The 22,934-nt window shown below is 42.0% G+C and overlaps 1 protein-coding gene across 3 annotated transcripts in view; it reads right to left on the bottom strand.

The window, feature by feature from the left end:
* The window catches only part of LOC147881835 (DNA repair protein RadA-like protein), a 204,861-nt gene that overhangs the window by 116,773 nt on the left and 65,154 nt on the right, over nt 1-22,934 (bottom strand). For all 3 annotated transcript variants that reach the window (XR_015543932.1, XM_087401430.1, XM_087401431.1), the window contains exon 6: nt 2,019-2,126. Coding sequence is in view for 2 of the 3 variants with exons in the window: in XM_087401430.1 (XP_087257556.1) it covers nt 2,019-2,126 (108 nt within the window). In the remaining variant the exon portion in view is untranslated. The remainder of the gene's footprint in view (nt 1-2,018; nt 2,127-22,934) is intronic.

Genomic DNA, 22,934 nt, shown 5'->3' with positions numbered 1-22,934 from the left:
ACAACACCCAAGAGATCAATCAAACTAAATACTCAACCAGCATTACCGTGGCTGGCAAAGGCATGAAAACCCAATGCAAATTCCATGGCCATCCTAGCAAAAACCTGTGGGCAATCTCAGGCAAGAGTAGGGCATCACCAACCAAAAGACCTAGTATCTCGCAACCTCTAGCTACACCAAACCCTGGCAAGCGAAATCATCAGCAAACACCCCTCGAGAGGAAAAATGCAGCAAAACAATCTCTTCTTAGCTCCTGGCAGCCCAATCCTGGTGGGCGATTTGAATTGGACGCTTTCTAGCACCTTGGCAAACTCCAACAGAGAATTCACCCACTTCTAGAGGCTCCAAACTGCTTAGAATAGATGTGAATTCTGCAAACAACCCGTTTGAGAACCATGGAAGACACATGGAGGTGTCAAAATTGATAAGCAGCAAATCTGACAACCCCAAAAGGCATCTGGCAGGGCGATGCAACAGATTCACATGCCTGGCAGAAAGTTGAGCTGCCTGGGAGCTCCGAACAGCCTTGGAAAGATGCAAAAATGATGGTGCCTAGCTTGGAAGGCTCCTCGAAGAAGTGCGAAGCAATCCTGGGGGCTTTAGAAGGCGCGGACCAAACAGGTATGCAGCAAAAACAAACTGATCTGGAGGGCCTCGGCACAAGAACTAAATTCGTTTTTGAGCTTCTGGCAGCCCACACACTGCCCTTGTAGTCAAAAATCAGCAAGGCGATGTGATAGAATACCCCTGGATCACTCTCCCAGCCTGTGCCTTACCTCTCCCTGTTCTTCTGTGGTCTAGAAACAAGCCTCAAAGCAAACTTCTCCTTTTCTGCTTGCTTTCCAAGCCAGCTAGCCCAATGTGGCTCCTAGAGCTATTTTTAGCGAAAGGGATTTTTTAACCGTCTCTAACCCACTTGCCCGTTGCCCTTGGCCCTAAGAATTTATGCACTAGGTTAGCCTTTTAACCACTCTAGGGCTTGGGTTGTCACACATAAATTCTAATAATTAGAATCACGCCCCCGTGACACACTTGAACAAGCTATGTCTGCTTACCTAATTGGGCCACTACCTAAGGCAACAGCTATGGTTCTCATGAACCTCAATCGAGTTGGTGTTGATTGGAAAGATTGACGACCTAGAAGCCACAAATATAGCACTTGATGGGTGAGAACACGCACATTGACAAAGTACTTGCTGAAATGAGGATGCAAGGATGGAAGATACAAGAGGACTAGGGAAACAAAAGCACAAGAGAGAAGAATGATAAAAAAGAAGGCTAAGTGGGAGCTGGAAAGGACTAGCACAAAGGGGGAAATGCAAGCCATGGAAACGGAGCTGCAACAATTCGAGGAAATGGAGATTCCATGTAACGCAATGAAAGAGCTGAAATCAAGAGAGGAACAACTAAGCTATGCAAGGGGAAACAAAACTTAACTAAAGGGGGAAACAAAGAAGCTGGAATCAAAGGAAGTAGTCAAGAGAGGCAATTCAGCTCCAAAATAAGAATTTATATCAGATGCTCTCAAACAAGATAAGAGGATGAATGTACTTGTCTCAGAGGACAGGCAATGGGCGACACCCCAATGGGCGATGCTGAAGCCTTGATTAAAAAGATGGGTATTAATCTGACCAGCCTAGACAATGGGTAAAGCTGATGCACCAACAAAGCCAATGGTGATTAGAGTCCAGACTGCAATGCCTTCATAGGCATGAGGGCAACACTGAAGGGGACTAGGACATACCTAGATGATGACCTCATGCTATTGACAAGGGGCTCGTCGCTCAAGAAACTTCTGCCAAAATTCCTTAGAGTTGCTACTAAATAGGAAATTCCCAATTAATGTTAGCGTCAAGCGAGCTTGTTAGCAAATGCAATCTGAGTGGTATTGTGGGTATAATTTGATCATATGTTATGAAACGTCATTTATACTCTCACTTAGTTTAAATGGAAATTCTTAACCAAATCTAAACATATATTTAATACAATGAAAACCCTAAAGGAGTTGGCTGAAGCACCTGTACTACACTCCCTGCACTACCTATTGCCTCAGGCAAGTATACTGTCTGGATGGAGTCAATAATAACAGCACGGGGGCGCAATTCATATATGGTATTCAAGATGATCTGCAAAACAAGTACAAAATTTACAAAAAATAATTAATGCCAGTAAAACACCTTAAGCATTTAGGTCAGCAATAGTAATCATGGCCATGTGACATATATCACAACATAAAGCTTCTTCTGCATGGGAAAAATGAGGGCAGTATATAGTTGACCTATGCATTTGCAGACAACTATGAATGCCTGTGTCTGGAAAAGAAACATCTCAAAGACTGGACACTCTTTCAGATCAAAGCAAAATGGATGAGGGCACAATTTATCCATAACTAAAAAATAGGGGTCAGGGCAAGTCCTCTGGCACAATTTATCTATTGCATGATTGTGCAATTATTTATCCATTTAAACAGATACTTTTGTAAGGAAAATGGCATGCTCTTTCTCAACATACATACGACCACTAACTTAGCTTTACGCTCATCCAAATGTCACAAATGACCTGTATACAATAAATTATATCAAATGATAAGTTCATATAGAGCAAGGCTCATACAAGGCCTCCGAACAGTGCTGCATCAATTCAAAAGAGGTTTCTAAGACAAGTTCACAAGCTCTCTCCCAAATGTAGTTCACGACAGCAGGTATCCTCCCACATGATATAAAGAAGGTAAAAAGAAACAGAATAGAGAGGCTAAGAAACTAGGCTGACTAAAGACAGGGTTCCAAATGATAGAAATGAAGATGTATACAAAGAAACATTCAAAAGAATGATCATGATAAAGGATTGAGACAGCCAAACATGATGGTTTAAAAAAGTTCACCTCACAAAAAAATCATTTGCCCAGACCCTAGACCTGTTTAATACTATGCTTACATGCAAACCAAGAAACATTCATGATGGAGTCTCAAGACACAAACACACAGTTTGAAGCATCATCAAAGTCGGCTCTCAAGACTTCAAGTAGGAACAGGCATGTGGAAGAACATTAGTCTAACACAACACAACACAGACACACACACACACCTTTTTTTTTTTTAGTGAAAGCTTTGATTGATTATATTACAAGAATAGTCACCTCAGAAAAGAGGCCCTAGAAAATACAGCAACTGAAGATCTCAGTATATGCCAAATATACATCCTGATCTATCTAGCAAGTCTGCAAGCAATCAAAGAAAGATTGCTGCAGTTAAAGAAAGCAACCAAAGAAAAACTGCCATCACTAAAGACCTTACAGTTGCGGTCTGTCCACAAAGTCTAAAGTGCCCAATAGCGAGCCCAAACAAAGAAAAGATGAAACTCCGGTCGTTGTGGATGAAAACCAAAGAGCCTAAAAAATTTCCCAAAGAGAAGAGTCGACAACAGACACACATATACACACACACACACACACACTGACACGACCCCAGCACTCCTGAAACCTCTGATCTGCAAGCAAACACAGCACACCAAACGTGAATAATCTGAGCAGGCTGCTCACCACCCAGCCATGACATCTATGGGATAAGATCCCGAATCACGAGATGTCCCCTCCGAGCCACGAGCAAAGCTACTGGGACGAACTCCCAACCAGATCCTAACCAGTTTGGTGTCCCATACCACCAGGTGGCACCGTGAAGCCTGGGATTTGCTACTGGCCTTGGGCTATGCTATGATGCAGACGCACGTCCGTGACTCAATCCAGAATCAGACCTAGCATCTGGGAACGAGACTTGCTCTCATCGGCTCCCTGAAAACTGAACCTCTGGGCCCCTTATATAGACTCGGGCCCCAAGCGCCAAAAATAGCGAAGACCTCTAACTGGTTTGTACCCTTGGAACTCAACCCAAGAATCTAGCCTGCCTAGTCCTAAGCCTCCCCAGGCTACCTGAGCTAGTCTTGTGTACCCAGTACACGTCAGATACCAATCTGTGCACATGACATACTTCCCCTCTTCTAAGAACTCACTCGTTCGATTACCAATCTGTCTTTCACAAAATTCAAGAATACTCTCAAGTTCGTGTGGAATAAAAGTCAAATCTGTAACTTCTATTATTTCTTGAGAAGAAACAAGTTGATCATCCGCACCTAATAACTCTTTCAGTCTACTGACATGAAATACTAGATTGTATTTAACATCACGAGGAAATTCTAGTTTATATGCAACTGGTCCAATTCTTTTAATAATCTTGAAGGGACCATAATATCTCGGGGGATAATTTCGGAACCAAACCAGTACTTAGGCTCTTGGATTCCTTGGGAATACGCAAATATACCATCGTTCCTTCCGAGAACTCTCTAGGTGAACGATGTCTATTAGCATAAAATCTGTCCCGATCTTGGACACATCTAATAGACTCTTTGGCAAACTGCAATAGTTCTTGCATGTCTTGTAAGAAGGTCTTTGCAACATCATTTTGAATTCCCTTTAACCCAACCATAACTCGTGACTTAGGTTGAAACCCATACACAAGCATAAAAGGCCTGTAACCAGTACTAGAATGCTTTGCACTGCTATAAGCAGATTCTATCATGGGGAGATAATCTTCCCATGAAGACTGTCTCTTAGAAACATATGCCCGAAGCATATCTTCAACCATTTGGTTGACCTTCTCTGTACCGCCATCAGATTGTGCATGATCTAAGGAACTCATACTTAGAGCAGTTTCCAACTTCTCAAAAACAAGTGTCCACAAGTTACTTGTAAACTTCAAGTCCCTGTCACTGACTATGTAAGACGGCAAACCATACAGCTTAAACAAGTGGTCCACAAACTCGTGAGCCAGCTAAACAGCTGAGATGGTTCTTCTAGTAGATAAAAATCTAGCCATTTTTGTTAGACGGTCCACTATGACCCAAATGGATTCATGACCCTTGCGCGTTCTAGGCAATCCGGTAATAAAATCCATGGAAATACTTTCCCATTTATTACCCGGAATTTGCAACGGCTATAATAAACCCGCGCTTCCAAGACATTCTGCCTTAGTAACCTGACAAACCCAGCAACCTACCACATAGTTTTCAAATAAATGCACGCATCTTAGGCCAATAAAAGGTATGTTTCACAAGAGACAGAGTCCAATGTATACCTGGATGTCCAACACTAGGAGCATCATGACACTCCCAAAGAATCTTGAATCGAAGATCTGAAACATCTAGCACGCATATCTTTCCATTTCGAAACAGCAAGCCGTTCCTAATCATCCACTGACCTGCCGCTGCCTGTACCGTAGGTGGCACAATCCTTGAGTCCTAGTCAACCATGGAGCTCCCATCCTGGACTTTCTGTCAATAAGAACAAAAATGACTAGCAGTTGCACAAAGCCCTCTCAAAGATTATAATAGGTCTGAGGATATTTTCGTAAATGACATAGCATTTACAAACTTGACTCAACTTAAGGCATCTGCCACACTATTCATCAAACCCTTTCGATAATGTATTTCAAAATCAAATCTTGCATTAACTCTGCCCATCTAACCTTTCTTCCGTTCAATTTAGACCCATCACACACGTACTTGATTGACTGATGATCGGTCAATACAAGAAATGTCGAACCATACAAGTAGTGTCTCCAAACTTCAGAGAATATACAACTGCATAAAGTTCTTTTTCTAGCGTGGGCCAACGATATAGGGTGTCATCTAGCTTCTTACTCTCCAAAGCTACAGGTCTGCCCTCTTGGAATACATCTGCCCCAATCGCAAAATCACTCACATCAGCCTTTAAAACATAAGGCCGGGTAGGATGGGGTAATGCAAGAAAGTGTGCTTTCTTAATAGTTAACTTCAAGGTTTCAAAAGCCTTGTTCAATGCATCATTCCAAGAGATCGACTAGGTAGACCTACGTCCACGACCTTTCAATACGTTGGTCAGGGGAGCCGTGATAGTGGTGAGATAGCAACGATGGTATTCTTCACTTTTTGGGTTGGGTAGCATGTACTAGGTTGACCCTCAACGTCATTTTGAAATGATGGTTTCGTAATGTGCCTTTGAAAACTCCTTGCACACGCACACGTACATGCACACGTAAACACACACAAATACACTCTTTTTTTAAGTGAGAACTTTCGATTAATTATATTACAAGAATAGCGACCTCAAAACAAGGCAGCCGAAATTACATCAACTGAAAATCTCAGTGTCTGCTAGATATACATCATGATCTATGCATTGCCTCTGCAAGTAACCAAAGAAGGATTGCTACACAGAACGCTTAAAAAAGCCAAACAAGAAAAATACAATTCCTGTCAATCCATAAAGTCCATAGTGCCCAATAGCGAACCCAAACAAAGAAAAGATGAAACTCTGGTTTGAGTGGATGAAAACTACTGGCACACGCATACGCACATGTACATGCACATGCAAATACACACAAACACACACTTTTTTTTTTGGTGAAAACTTTTAATTGATTATATTACAAGAGTAGCAAACTCAAAACGAGGCAACCAAAAGTACATCAACTGAAAATCTCAGTGTATGCTAAATATACATCATGATCTATGCAATGCTTCTGCAAGCAGTCAAAGAAAGATTGCTGCAGAGAAAGTTACGGAAATTATATTTCTGATATATCTTGCCCTGGACATTATTATTTTTAGTCAAGTGTGATTATGGCAAAGTACTCCATAAGAGTGCACCGAACGCGGCGGAGGTCCTAGTGGATACTTTGTGTGGTTAGTTGGAGACGCCTGACTAGCTTGTGTTTTGCCATGCTAGATGGTCGGTATTGTGGGTGATTCCATGTTAATATTGATGTCGCTAGTGTTATTGGTATTGTGCTTGATTATTGTGCTTTGAGCGTGGTTATGTTGGGATCGGTTGATTCAATGATTCGTTCAATCGATTGTTAATAACTAATGTAATTGACGGCTTGAGTGGTGATGGAACTCATAGCGAGGATTGGAGTTAGTGGGAGGGTACCGATCGAGGTGTCGCATAGCGCATTATATATGGCCATGGGCAATTTGGTATTTGCTTTATTATTGCAAGTTTGAGCAATATATTTTGGAATGGACATAATTCAATTTTCGGCCCTAAGATGGCCATGTAAAGCAAATCCCTCATTTTGAAAGAGAGGGATAATTTTGGCTCCTTGGTGCTTTTATGAAATATCATAAATACTATAGATGAGAAAGAGTGAGCCAATCATCAAAGGGAGGGGGGAGGGGGGGGGAGGGGAGATTGTATCCAGTCTGCTGTCGTTTTCGAGGTGTCATTGTGTTCTTCTCCAATTGATTAAGTGGTGAATTTGTGTTGAAGAGAATTACCTTTAAGGTTTCAGTGGTATCAGCGCTTTGGTCAAGCTCTTGTGAAGGAAAAAAAAAAGGTCCTGTGGAGTGCGGAGGGTTCCAGATTCAAAAGGATTACGTGATACATATGCAAAATCAGAGCTCCAAGGGGAGAGAAAGTGTGCATCGAGGGACGTACCCACGCGTGTGTTTTCAAACCCCGTTAGCTACGCCGTTGTCAAAGCTCTAGAGCTCTAAAGGAGTCTAAAGATCCCTTATTTTATAAAAAGACTAAAGGCTCACTTAGACTTCGACGGATAGGCCGAAAAGTTTATACCAAGCAGCGCTCAGGCTACAGCTGCAGTATATTTACTCTCCTCAGCCTCGTACCGCGTGATCCAGAGTCCACAGATTCCACACACCTGTAGTAACTGTCTCGCCGTGCGTGCACAGCTGTAGACTCTTCTACAGCCAGGGCCCCAGTAGCCCTCTTGTAGGCAGCAACGACTTTTCTCACTGCCTTGAGCGCCGAAAAAGATAGCCTCTAACTCCACGCGCAGTGCAGCTGTGTACTCAAGCAGTCCCATTGTCCCAATATCAAGAGGCCATCTCTATTATTACTCTGCCATCTTACATTGCTTGCCTGCAGTACCTCTGCGCGCCCCCATCGAGGCAACCTCTGGCCCTCTGCCATCGCGAACAGGAATCCGTAGACAAAGGCACTGGGCAGATTCCATCGCGCCGCACCGCACCGCCGCCGCCCTTGGGGAAGCAGTCTCTGCAAAGCCGCCACCACCATTATGTTCGAAGTCTTGCAACAGACAGCTCCTACTAGATTCAAGGACTCTGTTATCGCAGCAGGCAGACGGTCAACAGCCTCAAGAGTACCGATTATTAACTCAAAGAAATCCTTTGACTTCATACAAAGGAACCCCAAGGTTCAAAAGGCCCTTTAAAAGAATTTATTTATTTATTTAGAAAAAAAGAAAAGAAAGCGTTCTAAAGTTTAAAAAACAGAAGATGTTTTTCAATTGGTGATCTGCAACTCAAGTGCAAGGCTACTCCACCGACCAGCAAAGGCGTATTTTTTAAAAAAAGAAAGAGAGAGCAAAGCAAAATCTGAAGAAGCTCGAATTAAGAAGGCGATTGGAACCACAAAATCACCATGCAATGAATTGGAGATCGGTCAAGCGCAAAGACGACTACGAGTGACATCATCGGTCACATATCTCCCACTCTACGCTATTCTGCCTCCGATCAAAGAGCGAGATAAGTGATTTCTTTTGCTTTATATTTCATACACTTAGTATCTTCCACCATCTGTTTCTTACCATACACCCGAATCACACTTTCTTTCATCCATTTAATTCTCATACACTTATTATCCTTATTTTTCCTCCGCTCCGCTTTATTTGCATTTATTGCATTATCATGGCGCATCAACTACCACCAACCACGCTTCAAGAGCAGTTAGACGCACTTCAGGCACAGTCGGCCGATGAGCGTGAGCATAGGGAGAGATTGGAAAAGAAAATCAATGGTAAGAAAAGGAAGAGCCATTCATCTGACGATGAGTCATCCGACGATGATATCCTATTATCAGGACAGTCAAAGCCACACTAAGAGCACATAATTCCAGAAAGAACAGTAAGATAAGTAGAAAAGCTTTCTCATTTTAAAATTTCAATGGAAAGAAAGAAGCACACACTGTTTTATCTTGGATCAATCAGCTAGTTGATTATTTTTCAGGGGAGAAATTCTCTAAAAAAGATAAGAGTAAGTGTGCTGCAAATCATTTAGATGAGAGTGTTGCACTTTGGTGGAACATCACTAAGCACAGTAAAAGCGGACCAAAATCTTGGAAGTCTTTTCAAAAGCTCATCAAGAGAGATTTCCTTCCCTCACATTTCAAAGCAAAAGCCAGACAACAATGGAATACTTTCAGGCAATTTGATAAAGAAACGATCTCCACATATACTAATAGGTTTTGGCAAACGTTGATCCAATTACAGTCCTTAGAGAAAGTTAATGAGCGAGATCAACGCAGGAAGTATGTGGCAGGTCTAAAATCTAAGTTGAGAGCCGAGATTAACATGTTTCATCCTCGCTCACTGAAGTCTGCGATTTCTCTTGCAATGAATTGTGAGAGGAAGAATGGGATCCCAAACGAAGGGAAAGATTTGGAACGGCATGTACCCTTCCATAAGAAAAAGAGGATTGATAAAAAGCCCTTCTTTAAATCTAAAAATGGCTTTGTTCCACAGAAGACAGATTCTTCTTCGAAGCCGAACAGTGGAAATTTTCCGAAGAAAGAAATAAGGTGTTTCAGGTGCAACAAGGTGGGACACATAGCCACTGAATATCCCGAAAGAAAGAAGACCCCAACGGCGAAAGTGCACATGATCGACGACGAAGCAGCCAAGTAAGAGGGAGGTAAGTATAATTGTCATGCTCTTTTGAAAATCAAAGGTTTCATTAATGGAAAAGAAGTGGTTATTCTACATGACGATGGTAGTACACATGATTTCATTTCGGAAAGAGCCTTAGCAAAGCTAAACCTAGAGTCATTCCCATCCAATTATAAGGTCAAAGCTGCTTTTACCAAGACAAAGTACAATTACACTAGAGAAGTCAAGAATCTTGAAATTTCAATCAAACCCTACAAGGATAGACGAGACTTTCTAGTGGCACCCTTACAGCGAGTGGACATCACTCTTATAGAGCAAAAGGAAATTCAAAAGCAAGTGGAGGAACTGATAGAAAGAGGATTAATAAGACCCAGTAGTTCTCCTTATGGAGCACATGTCTTATTAGTCAAAAAGAAAAATGGCACCTATCGAATGTGCATACATTATCGTGCACTAAACAAAATCACAGTGAAGAACAAATCTCCAATCCTTAGGATTGATAATCTTTTGGACAAATTGAAAGAGGCCAATTTGCTTATAATAATACTCCTCATTCTGCAACACAAAGAGCATCCTTTTAAGATTATCTATAGGTTTTACCTATTCCTATCAAACGATTGATCCATAGAGTGGAGACAGTAGATGCATTTACCCGTGAATATCAAAATATTCTTAAAGTGGTTCGAGAAGCCATTGCGATCGCTCAACAGAAGTACACAAAACAAGCTAATAAGAAACGAAAACATATGCTTTTTAAAGAAGGTGATTATGTACTTCTTCAGATTGAGAAAAGAAGATTGAACAGTGTTCAGAAATCGCCAGTAATCAAGATGTCCCCTCGTTTTTATGGATCTTTCAAGGTGATTTAGAAAATTAATGATCTAGCTTATAGGCTTGAATTACCTGATAATTAAAAAATACATAATGCTTTTCATATCAGCCTCTTAAAGCCCTTCAAAGGACCCTTACCTATTCATCCTGTTTATGAAGAGACTCCATTCATTGTTAATGAAGAAGAAATTCTAGAACCTAAATGCATTATTGATCATCAACAGACCTCGACCCGAAAAGAAAATGTCTATACTAAATACTTGCTCAAATTTAAGAATCATCCGAGAGATGATGCTCAGTGGATGCCTCAGCGGTTCTTTCGAACTCTTCCAGACCTCATTAGTTCCTATAATCAAACACGCAACTGAGGTCAGTTGCAATCCAAGCAAGAGGGATGTTATGAAAATTATATTTCTGATATATCTTGCTTTGGACATTATTATTTTTAGTCAAGTGTGACTATGGCAAAGTACTCCACAGGAGCGCACCGGACGCGGCAAGGGTCCTAGTGGATACTTTGTGTGGTTAGTTGGAGACGCCTGACTAGCTTATGTTTTGCCATGCTAGATGGTCAGTATTGTGGGTAATTCCATGTTAATACTGATGTCGCTAGTGTTATTGGTGTTCTGCTTGATTATTGTGCTTTGAGCGCGGTTATGTTGGGATCGGCATATTCGGTGATTCGTTCAATCGATTGTTAATAACTAATGTAATTGGCGGCTTGAGTACAGATGATGGAACTCATAGCCAGGATTAGAGTTAGTGCGAGGGTACCGATCGAGGTGTCGCACAGCGCATTATATATCGCCATGGACCAATTTTGTATTTGCTTTATTATTGCAAGTTTGAGCAATATATTTTGGAATGGACATAATTCAATTTTTGGCCCTAAGATGGTTATGTAAAGCAAATCCGTCATTTTGGAAGAGAGGGATAATTTTAGCTCCTTGGTGCTTTTATGAAATATCATAAATACTCTAGATGAGGAAGCGTGAGCCACTCATCTAAGGGGGGGGGGGGAGGGGGGGAGATTGTACCGAGTCTGCTATCAATTTCGTGGTGTGATTGTGTTCTTCTTCTCCAATTGATTAAGTGGTGAATTTGTGTTGAAGAAAATTACCTTTAAGGTTTCAGAGAATGCTTTAAAAAACCAAAGAAAGAAAATATGGGATCACCAAAGACTTTACAGTTCATGTCTGTCCATAAAGTCCAGAGTGCCCAATAGTAAACCCAAACAAAGAAAATATGAAACTCTGTTCTGGGTGGATGAAAACCAAAGAGCCAGAAAGACTTCCCAAAAAGAACAATCGGGAATCTCGCTCGTAGGCGCTAGCAAAGAAGAGAGATGAACTCACAAGAACATGGACAAAACTAGAATAAATGAGGCACAGTCTCCTGAGGACTCAAGCATCTGTGGCAACGAGCAAAAGCAATGTGTCCACGGGCCAACAACATCTATCCAAACAGAAAAATGTCCAAAGGCACTCACCAGAAGAAAACCTGTTGTCGAAGAGGAGTTTTGTAAGCCCAAAGCTGCTTTAATCTCTTTCTCCACCACTTGGCTGTGCGATGCATTTGCCAAATAGAATTACCTTTCTCTGAAACTTAAGGTTGAGGCAGAAGAATTTTATGCAATGCAGACACCGTAATCTGAGATAGCCTCAAAGGGCGAGAAGAGGACCCTGGTGAAGTCAAAGTCCAATCCTCCAACCTGTCCTGAAGTTCAAGAGAGGAATCGGAACAAACAGCGAAAGTATATAAGCAATTTGTTGCCACAAAACACGATAACGAAAGCCCAAGCCATACCGTGTAGCTGCCAGAGAGAAAAGTAGCACAAAGCCATCATCCTGAATAACATCAATAAGAGAAGTGATGCCCTTAAAAGAAACAAAATAGGAACGACGGGGTTCATGTAAAGCCAGTAGAGACTGAAAAACCATTGACCAATGAATGCTTTCAGCTCACAAAGAATTACTGAACAAAGGCTGTCAACCATTCCATTCCAGATGAGAGAGGACGTGCTTCCAATCAAGAAGCAAACTGGAGACCAAAGGGCAGCCAGGCAAAGTGCCACCGATGCGACCAAATAAAAAATCCCAGTAATTGATTTGCTAGTGACCAAAGACAGAAATACTGATATGAGGAGAACAAAGTGATGCACTGAAAGCAATCTGATACTTTTTCTGCCATGTTTGGAATGCCAAAAGATTTTCATAATGGCAGACATGAAAGAAGCAAGATCTGCCTTAGTGAACATGATCAAAGGCAACTAAAATTGAATATATGTCACAAGGATGCACTGTACTATCCGAAGCCGAACATGCAAAGGCCAGGTTGCCAATTTCCAATATTCTAGCTTGACCATCACCCAATTAGTTTGTTGATGACAACTGAGATCCCACCCCAAAGGATAGCCAAGATGACGATTAATGTGAGTGGGTGGAACGATTTCCTCAGGCCACAAAAGACTATGCCAATCTTTAGAATGCGATGGGAGCAGCTTGGACTTTTAAAAATTCACATGAAGACCAGCTGCCAAACCATAAACAGATAGAGCCTGCATCAAAACAGAAAGAGCAACCATGCTGCAATTTGCATCCAATTTCAAACCATGAAGGAAACATGTAGCCTCGAGATGATCACACACACACTTTTTTTTTAAGTGAAAACTTTTGATTGATTATATTACAAGAGTAGCAACCTCAAAACGAGGCAGTCAAAAGTACATCAACTGAAAATCTCAGTGTATGCTAAATATACATCATGATCTATGCAGTGCGTCTGTAAGCAATCAAAGAAGGATTGCTGCAGAGAACGCTTTCAAAAACCCAAGAAAGAAAATATGGGATCACCAAAGACTTTACAGTTCATGTCTGTCCATAAAGTCCAAAGTGCCCAATAGCGAACCCAAACAAAGAAAAGATGAAACTCTGGTCTGGGTGGATGAAAACCAAAGAGCCAAAAAAAACTAGTCCGGAATCTCACTCGTAGGCGCTGGCGAAGAAGATCGATGAACTCATAAGAACATGAACAAAACCAGAATAAATAAGGCACAGTCTCCTGAGGACTCAAGCATCTATGACAACGAGCAAGAGCAATGTGTCTACGAGGGATAACATCTGTGCAGATGGAAAAATACCGAGAAGCACTCGCCAAAAGAAAACCTGTTGTCGGAGAGGAGTTTTGTAAGCCCAAAGCTGCTTTAATCACTTTCTCCACCACTTGGCTGTGCGATGCATTCGCCAAATAGAATTGCCTTTCTCTGAAACCCAAGATTAAGGCAAAAGGATTTTATACAATGCAGGCACCGTTATCTGAGATAGCCTCAAAGGGCGAGAAGAGGACCCTAGTGAAGTCAAAGTCTTTAGAATGCAATGGGAGCAGCTTGGAATTTTAAAAATTTACATGAAGACCAGCTACCAAATCATGAATAGATAGAGCCGGCATTCAAAGCAGAAAGATCATTCTGCGTATTCTTCAGGATAAAGAAAGAATCATTAGTATAGGCTTAAGCAACCATGCTGCGATTTGCATCCAATTCCAAACCATGAAGGGAGCCTTTAGCCATAAGATGATCAATATATTGCAGCATGGGATGGCTAGCAATGGCATATAATAAAGCACTAAGGGGGCATCCCTGACGGACCGAACAATGAAAAGTCCACTCATCATAGAGATCTCCAAAAAGAATGCAAGCTGCATTGCTGTCCCTATAAAGCCAGTAAATAATCTACTGCATTTTTGTTCAAAACCCCAAAGCTCGCATTGTTTGCGAGACAAATTCCCATTGAACTGTATCAAAGGCTTTTGCAATATCCACCTGTAAGAGCAAAACATCATGATGTGTGTATTTGGCATATTCAATCCCAATATAAGCATTGGCAATATTATTTGTGATATGCCTACGAGAAACGAAGCCATATTGCGAAGGATGCAGCCCATCATGCAAATAACCTCCAATACGATCAACAACCATTTTGGCTATGATCTTGTAAATAACTGGCATGAGCATTATTGGTCTCCAATCAGTGAGCAAATCACATTACTGCTTTTTTGAAAAGAGCTTGACAAGTCCTTTTTTCCATGACATAGGCATTTGCTGATTTTCCCAGGCTGAATTGACCATCTGAAGCAAAGTTTGCTTGAGGATATCCCAAAAAGCATGAAAATATTCCACCATGAGGCCATCCCATCCGGGAGATTTCTATTTGCCACTGGATTCAACAGCATATGACAATTCTCTTTCAGTGAAAGGAATTTCCAATTCCAAAGCCTGAGCATCAGAGAGGATGGGATGAACATGCTGCAAAAGAAGCTGGCGGGCAGACACAACCTGAGCAGAAAGAATGTCCACATGGCCAAAATGAGATGAAAAGTGATGCACACAAAAAGCAGCAAGCTTTGAGCGAGATGAGAACCAAGAACCATGAGGCATCCAGATCCGACAAATATTGACAGCTTGTCTTTTGTAATGCAAACTTTTAAAGAATTGCTTGGAAGAGAAACCTTTACCCAAAAAAGCCCTTTGCCTAGATCGGGTCTCCCATTTAGCAAGCTTTCTTCGATCATTCGATTGGAGATAAAATTTAGCCTGGCATAATAGCATGCTTTCTTCTAAAGACAAAGGCGAAAGATGACTGAGATTTGTCAAACTCTGGCAAATGTATTTGGCATGCTTCAAGGTCTCCCGTGTGGCCTGCAATTAGGATTTACCATAATCCCGAATAACAGCTTGCATTCTTGCAACAAAAGCCTACCATGCATAATCCAGATCAATGTGCATCTGATGAGAAAGAGGCTGAATGGCATCAAAAACCATGGCTTTAAAATCAGCATGGTCAAGGTAACCATTATTTATCAACAAAAGGCGTCTGCAAGAGCACACACAGAGAGACAAAGGTCTCTGGTACCACAATGACTAAACATCAACTTTGTAGACATTTCAAATTAGAGGATGTTAAACATACGACACCTGCACCTTGTCAATTTGTGCCTAGCTTTCTTAAATAGGCCCTAGACGTAGTTAACATGTCTTAACCAGTCAACAATCATTGGCATAATTGAGTCTTCAAGCAGAAAAGAAAAGCAATGAAAATCAAGAAAAAGAAAGATCTATATTTCCTCGATACAATGGAGCAACTACATAGCATTCTTAACAGGCCCTAGACGTAGTTAACAAGTCTTAACCAGTCAACAATCATTGGCATAATTGAGACTTGAGAACTTCAAGCAGAGAAGAAAAGTAATGAAAAATCATGGAAAAGATAGATTTATATTTCCTCAGTACAATGGAGCAGCTACATAGAGCTGCAACAAGTAAATAACACTTCAATCTTGATCTCGTGTCCATAAGTTATATCTTGTTCTGGTTGTCTATGGTTTATAATGGGTGTCTCACAAGGGTCTGCACGTACAGCGTCTTTCTCTCAGTCCCTCGGCCCATACAGCATCTGTACCGTTCGTCCATACAGCGTCGTTCGTCTGTACTATTTATTCATTGCTCGTACATCGCAAGTCGCCCGGACGCCCATACGGCCGTTCATTGTCTGTACCATTCGTACAGCTTCCATACAGTCCTTGTCCTCACCTCCGTACAACCGTCATCGTACAACCTCTCCACACCCCTTGCCCGTACAGCCCCTCTACACACCTCTTGTTCCTACAACGGCTCTCCAATCGTTGTAGCTCCGTACAACTAGCCTGCTACAGAGCAAGGGTTCAAGGTCACCCCAAACTGAACTGAGCCCTTGGCTCAGCTTGGGGGGTTAGCTTCAACAAAGGGCCTATTAAATTCTGCACAGCCAACATGGAATTCCCAAATATGAGGACTTTTTCCACTACACCAATTAAAAAGCCCTCCTACTCCGACATTGCAGCCTCGGCATTAACACCCAATCCCTATGCATTGCATTACGAGTGGAGGATTGGATCTGATCCATAGGAGCAAATCTACTTTCTATAACAAGAAGTGAAAGAGCTCAGACTTATGGTTGCAACTCTTCACAAGAAAGTGAAGGAGATGGCGGGAAATGGTAAGCAAGAAATTATTGCAGAGGTTATACAAAAATGTAGTACATCTGTACCAACACCAACACTTACGGTCAACAGAAAAACAAGAGATGGCCACTATGGCCAACAGCAAAATCAACAAGAATATCTTTATGTAGAAATAAAAGAGCACGAAGCCAAAGTGTATAATAAGAAAATACTACACATTGGCGGGTTATCAAAAGATTGCCTTGGCTTCTTTGAAGACGATGAAGGATACAATGAAGAAGAGAGAATCAAGCAACAAAGAAGCAGCCCTAAAGAACGCTATCCCGGTGGTCAATAAGGTGGATGCTCCTCCAGAAAAGAAGCTGATATTGGTCCCCATATTTTGCTCAAAACTTCAAGTCAAGCAAAAGATCAATCTGCTCTCTTCTTGCTGGATAGTGGTGCTACTAACAATTTCATTCTCATGAGTTGGCACAAAATGTAGGGATAGCCTCCGCAGACAAAGGAGAGGCCCAAGAAGCATCTACAACTTTAAAGAATCAAGAAGAAAAGGTGTACCCTCTCATCAGCAAGCTTTGTCTTTCATGGTGGCTCCAATTCAAGGGGCTGACGTAATTCTCGACATACCCTGGCATAAGCAAGTCAACCCATTGATTGATTAAACAAAGAGCATTTTAACCCTCCAACATAAGGGTAGAGATGTTAGCATTTCATCACGAGTATCAGGGAACTCTACTCCTACAAGCTCTGTTCATTCCTCTTCTCTTCCATTCATTCTCTACTTATTTCACTCTCCCTTAAAAACCAAAGTGGCGACCTAAATCTACTTGGGAGGAGTGAGAAAAACGGGTGTTCTCTCATTTTTCGGTTCTTTCCCTACCTTTTTGGAGTATAGAGAGTCAACTCCTGAAGTTACGACCTAAATCTGCTTGGAAGGAGTGAGAAAAACGGGTGTTCTATCATTTTTTGCTCTTTCTCTACCTTTTTGGAGTATAGAGAGTTAACTCCAGAAGAAGAAACACATACTTTCCAAGTAATGAAGTGATTTCGCCTTGAAAGTTTTGTCTGTATAAAGCAGATACGTAAACCCAAGTTCTATCACGCAAGAAATACTAGATTTTCTTAGAGAATATTCGAGTCATCTCCCTCCTGAAAGACCTCAAGATCACAAGATTGACGTAGTTCTTGGAACATTACCACCAAATTCCTCCTTACAAAGTTAGCTAAGCCCAACAAGATGAAATTTTCAGTCAAGTTCAAGAACTTTTAGCTAACGGCTTCAAAACTAGCAACCTTGTTCGTGCAGCTAGTTTGTACGAGAGAAGATACGGGAGTGACCTATCAAAGAAATTAATGCTAGCAAAGGACACATTCTTGGAGAGATGTCGGTTCCAGCCCATTGATGGCCAACACTTTTGTGAGGCTTGCAGGATCGCCCTAGTAGAGGGACAAAATGGAAACTTGCCATAGTATGAGTACATGGAAAAGTTTGTACAGGTCATCACTTACATATACCTATTTAAAGATGACTCTACGTACATTCTTGAATCCGAAAGATTGAATTTGCTACCTTTTACGAAGAAGAAACGGTCAACTCTTCCTAAGATCCTAGTAAAGGCAAGGGAGTTATGGATCAGATGTGGCAAGCCACAAACACTAAAGGTCAAGAGACATACATCTGAGTATATGGCAAAGATTGGTCGCTAGTATCGATGCTTGAAGGGCATAGTAAATGATACAAAACCAAGTGCCTAAGGACGGTTGTTAGTAGTTATAGGGATTTGTGTAGTCTCAACGGAGACTCACATGTTTGGCCTTACCAATGCCCCAGCTACTTTTTTAATTGGCTGATGGAACGACTATTTAGAGATCATAGGAAGTTTTCAGCAGTCTCCTTCGATGATAATTCTCAATTCCAGAAAGAATGAGGAAGAACATAGAGAGCATTTGAAATTTGTATTTGAAGTCTTACCTGAAAATGCTCTTCTCATCAATGAAAAGAAGAGTGAATTCTTCTTAACCGAGATTCACTATCTTGGACACAATATTTCATGTGAAGGTGTCCAAATGGACCCGACCAAGATACAAACAATTGTACTCGTGAGGTAAGATCCTTTTTGCATATTACCGTAGTTTCATTCAGCATTTTGCTGAACTTGTCCCTCTTCATGGCCTCATCAAGTAAAATATCAAGGAAAAAGAATCCTTTCAGAATTTCAAGCATGCTTTGACCACAGGTCATGGGCTTATCATTCCTGATTTGAGGAAACCTTTATTGTAAGCAGCTGATGCACGTGGTGACTGCATTGATGCTGCTCTTACTCACGATCAGCATACAGTGGCCCATGAAAGCAGGTGGCTAAGGGACGCTGAATTGCATTTTGACATTTATGAGAAAAAACTCTTGGCTGTAATTAATGCTTTGAAGATTTGGAAACAATGTCTTTTAGGGATAGACTTCTAGTAAAAAATGGATCATCAAAGCCTTCAATATTTCTTGAAGCAACCTCTAATAATAGAGAAACATATGAAATGGGCAACTTTTCTGCAGTCTTTTCATTTTCACATCTAGTACCCTCTTGGAAAAGAAAACATAGTGGCAAATGCCCTCTCCGGTATTGGAGATATCATAGCCAAAGAGTGTGTGGTGATGTGATGTGTTGGTGTGTAGTACTAGGAGTTCTAGTACTAGTTCATGTGTGAGTGCCACATGTCACCATGGGACTCATCTCTGACCTAACCCTAACCCTAACCCTAATTTTGCTCAGCCTCTTCCTTCCTACAGCCGCCTCAGCTTTGCTCATTTCTGCCTTAGATTCATCCTCATTTCCATCTCTGCACAGCTGCCTACTACCCATTTAGGGTTTCTGCACAGCCGCCATCTTTGCTGCCCATTTCACCTCTGTCTTGCAGCTCATTTGTGACCATTTCTACTCATTTTCAAGAGGCGTGTGCAAACGTGCAGCTGGACGGCATCTTCTTCAAGTGGCACCTGCATACAAGCTGATTCGGACCTGTTTCCTTCCCGTTCTTAGGGTTTTCAGGCAGCTGCAGCACAGCTTTCTATCTACACACATTGGCTGCACACTTTCGTCACTTTTGGAGGCATTTTCAACCATTTTTGGAGCGGCTACTGCAATTTCGAGCTGTTTTGGTGCTGCTGCTGCATAACCGTCTCCATCGGGTGATTTCAGGTGTTTTCCTCATCTGCTCCAGCATTTTGAAACCCTAAATCACCTCGGAGCTGGCATTTCCAGCCACCTTCAAGCTGCTCTTAGCCTCCAGCTCATCTACAACAGTCGGCTTGCATTGTGGAGGCCTGCTACTTCATTTTGAATTGTTCTAGGGAGCCATCTTCCATGTGGACAGCCTGTTTTTCCACTTCATCTTTCTTTGGTGAGCTATTCTGAGGAGTCCAGACCAGCTGCAGCAGTCAGTTCTACATTTCAGGGCATATACTTGCTAATTTTTTATTCAGGTTCATTCAGTTCTCCATTTTGAGGCATATTCTTGCTGCTTATCCATTAGGGTTTGCATTTTGGTACCTCGGAGGTCATCCACCAGCAGCTGGACACGTTTATTCACTCCTTTCTCAAGCTGCTGATTCATTTCAGATCCCTAGACATGCTCCTTTATTGGCCGGTTATCTATTTCAGCACGCTGCCTTTGCTACCTCAGTTTGACACTAGGGAGCCTCGTCCTCGTAGTGAAGACTCATCAGCATCACTTCAGCTAGGGATGAGCAGCCTACAAAGCCCTGGCGCTTATTGGTGTGAGGTTGGTCGATAAGAGGTACTCTGCCCTAGGTTGTCCCCCAAAAATGAAGCCCTAGGTTGTCACCCCAAAATGAAGGTATTGTCTTTTACTTTGGTTTGATGGTATTGACCACCTATTCAAAGTAGGGGGGGGTGACAAGTGGTTCGCCCTTGTTGGTTGCAAGCTGATTGAGAAGTCACTCTCACACGGGAGGTGTTGGATAGTTCAACTTGATCTTTGCAATATTGTGGCCGAGGGGGGATTGGTCTACTCTTGCATGTTGGATCTCGCACCCTTTGCTCTGAAGGGGGGTGTTAGAAAGAAAGAAATATATATATATATATATATATATTAACGTCCACGGGAGACCTCGCGGGCCTATGGGACAAAGCGCATAGAAAAGCGAACTCATACAAGCCTCAGTGGGCTGAACCAAAGGGTACGCTAGGACCCTTGCTGAGTACTAATCTATGCTAACAGAATCATAATCATAATCATATCATATCGTAACCAAAGAGTGTGGTGGTGACGTGTTGGTGTGTAGTACGAGGAGTTGTAGTACTAGTACATGTATGAGTGCCACGTGTCACTATGGGACTTATCCCATATGCACTTGGTGCAAGTGTGTGAGTGTGTAGCCTATATAAAGCTTTTACTTCACTTGTCATGTCATACTTGATGAATGAATGAAAGCCTTCATTATGTCTTCATTTGAGTATTACTCCGCCACTACCTAGCCTATCACTCTCTCGCTCACACCATGTTCCTAACATGCGGCTACGTATGCAGCCTTGGAAAGGCATTTCAAATGGCCTGACATTAAAAAGGACATCACTACCTACATTTCAGGTTCTCTATCATGTCAAAAAGCCAAGTACGAGAGAGGGAAACCCAAAGGTTTATTACAGCCTTTACCCATTCCCCGCCGCCCGAGAAGTCCTTGGGAGCACATTACCATTGATTTCATTACGAAAATTCCCAAGACAAACCAAGGCCATGATATGATTTGGGTAATTAATGCAAACTAAAGAGAAGATCTTTGCCGCTGATCCATTCGTTGAGGACTATGACTTTGCTTATGCCACAGTTCGAGCAAACATTCAAAAAGCTCAAAAAAGCAAAGGGCAGCCACAAATAAAAGACGGAGGGCATTCAAAGTAAAAGAGGACCAATGGGTGCTATTAAAGTTTGATAAAGCCAAGTTAAAAACTAAGGTGGGCCAAAAGAGAATATACCACAAACTCTATTTCACGTATTATGTCCCTTCAAAGTGTTACATGTAATCAACAATGTCTGAGTTCGATTCAGCCTTCCAACCCATTGGGAGATACACAATGTATTCCACGTCAGCTTGGTAAAACCCTTTGTTGGTGAATCACCTCAAAGCCACGTATGGACGACCAACCCGAAGTGGAGGACAATGAGATTCTTTTAATCCTGGAGCAGATCATCTTCCACAACTTCACCATGGAAAGACGTGTACAGACTTGCAAGATTTACCTCCTTAAGTTTAAGGAATTTCCATCCACAGATGCCAAATGGATGGACAGAGAGTTATGTTTCAGGAATTGCATGAAGGAAGCATTTCAGTTGAGGACAACCAAATGAAAGACAGAGGGAATGTCACTCTGCTTCAACATGTATCCACTTGCTTGGTAGTTTTTTCTTTTGTATTTTTATTTATTTAAGACAACACGCTTTGCAAAAGGGAATGAAAATGTTTTTCCTACTATTCAGTTAGGTCCCGGAAGCTAGGTCTAGCATTTGAGGGTGGACCCCCTTGCTTGGGGTTATGGGCATTAGTGACCCACAAGAGTGATGCCCTCTTCTTCAAAGGGACATCAAGAAATCACACCCGCCTAAGTATCCATTTTTGGGACCAATCAAATGCACCAATTGCACACCGACCTAGCAACCATTCAAGAGAATGTCTCAGAGCCTTGGGTGTGAGCCAAATACATGATGGAGATACAAGCTAACACGACAAACGAATAAACCTCTTAGTTGACAATCAAACTCAAAAATGACTTTAGAACACGTCAAGGTCTAGGATTACCTACCAGGAACCATTGGTGAAGTCCGAATTAAATTCTAACCACGTTGAATTTTTAGCGTTTTAGGTGGCACGTGGCAGGCCTGCAGGCTGAGATCAGTAGGGCCAGCTGGCCCAGCCACTTGGCAATGGGAGGGGCCAAGTGACATGAGAGAGGGGGACAAGTGTGGGGCCAGCCCACCACTTGGTGAGATGGAAAACCTTGCCCCCTTTGAGACAGCCATCCCCCAAAAACCTGCAATTTGGGCAGATGGTGGGCTGGGCCCATAAAAAGAAGCCCCAAAGTCTCATCCTTGCAAGCAAGAGGGGCCGCCAATTGCACCGAGGGCTCAGCAACCAAGGGAGCACAAGTGTGGGGAGTTTGAGTCTGAGCATTTTTTGTTTGTGTTACATTCTTGCATTGAAATTTCCTCTTGTTTAGAAATCGAGAACATGCACGTAATGTGGGATGAAGTTGTAATTACGCAGGCATTTTCCTTGCGGATTGAGGTGCCCCGGTTCCAGTTCTCACTAGCTCCATCCTTTGAGCCATCCTTTGTAAATGGCTGTACTTGAGCACTCTTATTCTACAATCATGTCTAAATCATCACTCTGACTCAGAGTTTGTAGGGTGCATCGCA

The sequence above is a fragment of the Dipteris shenzhenensis genome, chromosome 30, assembly GCF_047967505.1.
Source record: "Dipteris shenzhenensis isolate YYH24624 ecotype China chromosome 30, Dip_SZ_1.0, whole genome shotgun sequence".
In the NCBI taxonomy this organism is placed as follows: domain Eukaryota; kingdom Viridiplantae; phylum Streptophyta; class Polypodiopsida; order Gleicheniales; family Dipteridaceae; genus Dipteris; species Dipteris shenzhenensis.
Note: the sequence above shows the minus strand (reverse complement) of the source record. Positions and strands in the feature narration are given on the sequence as shown.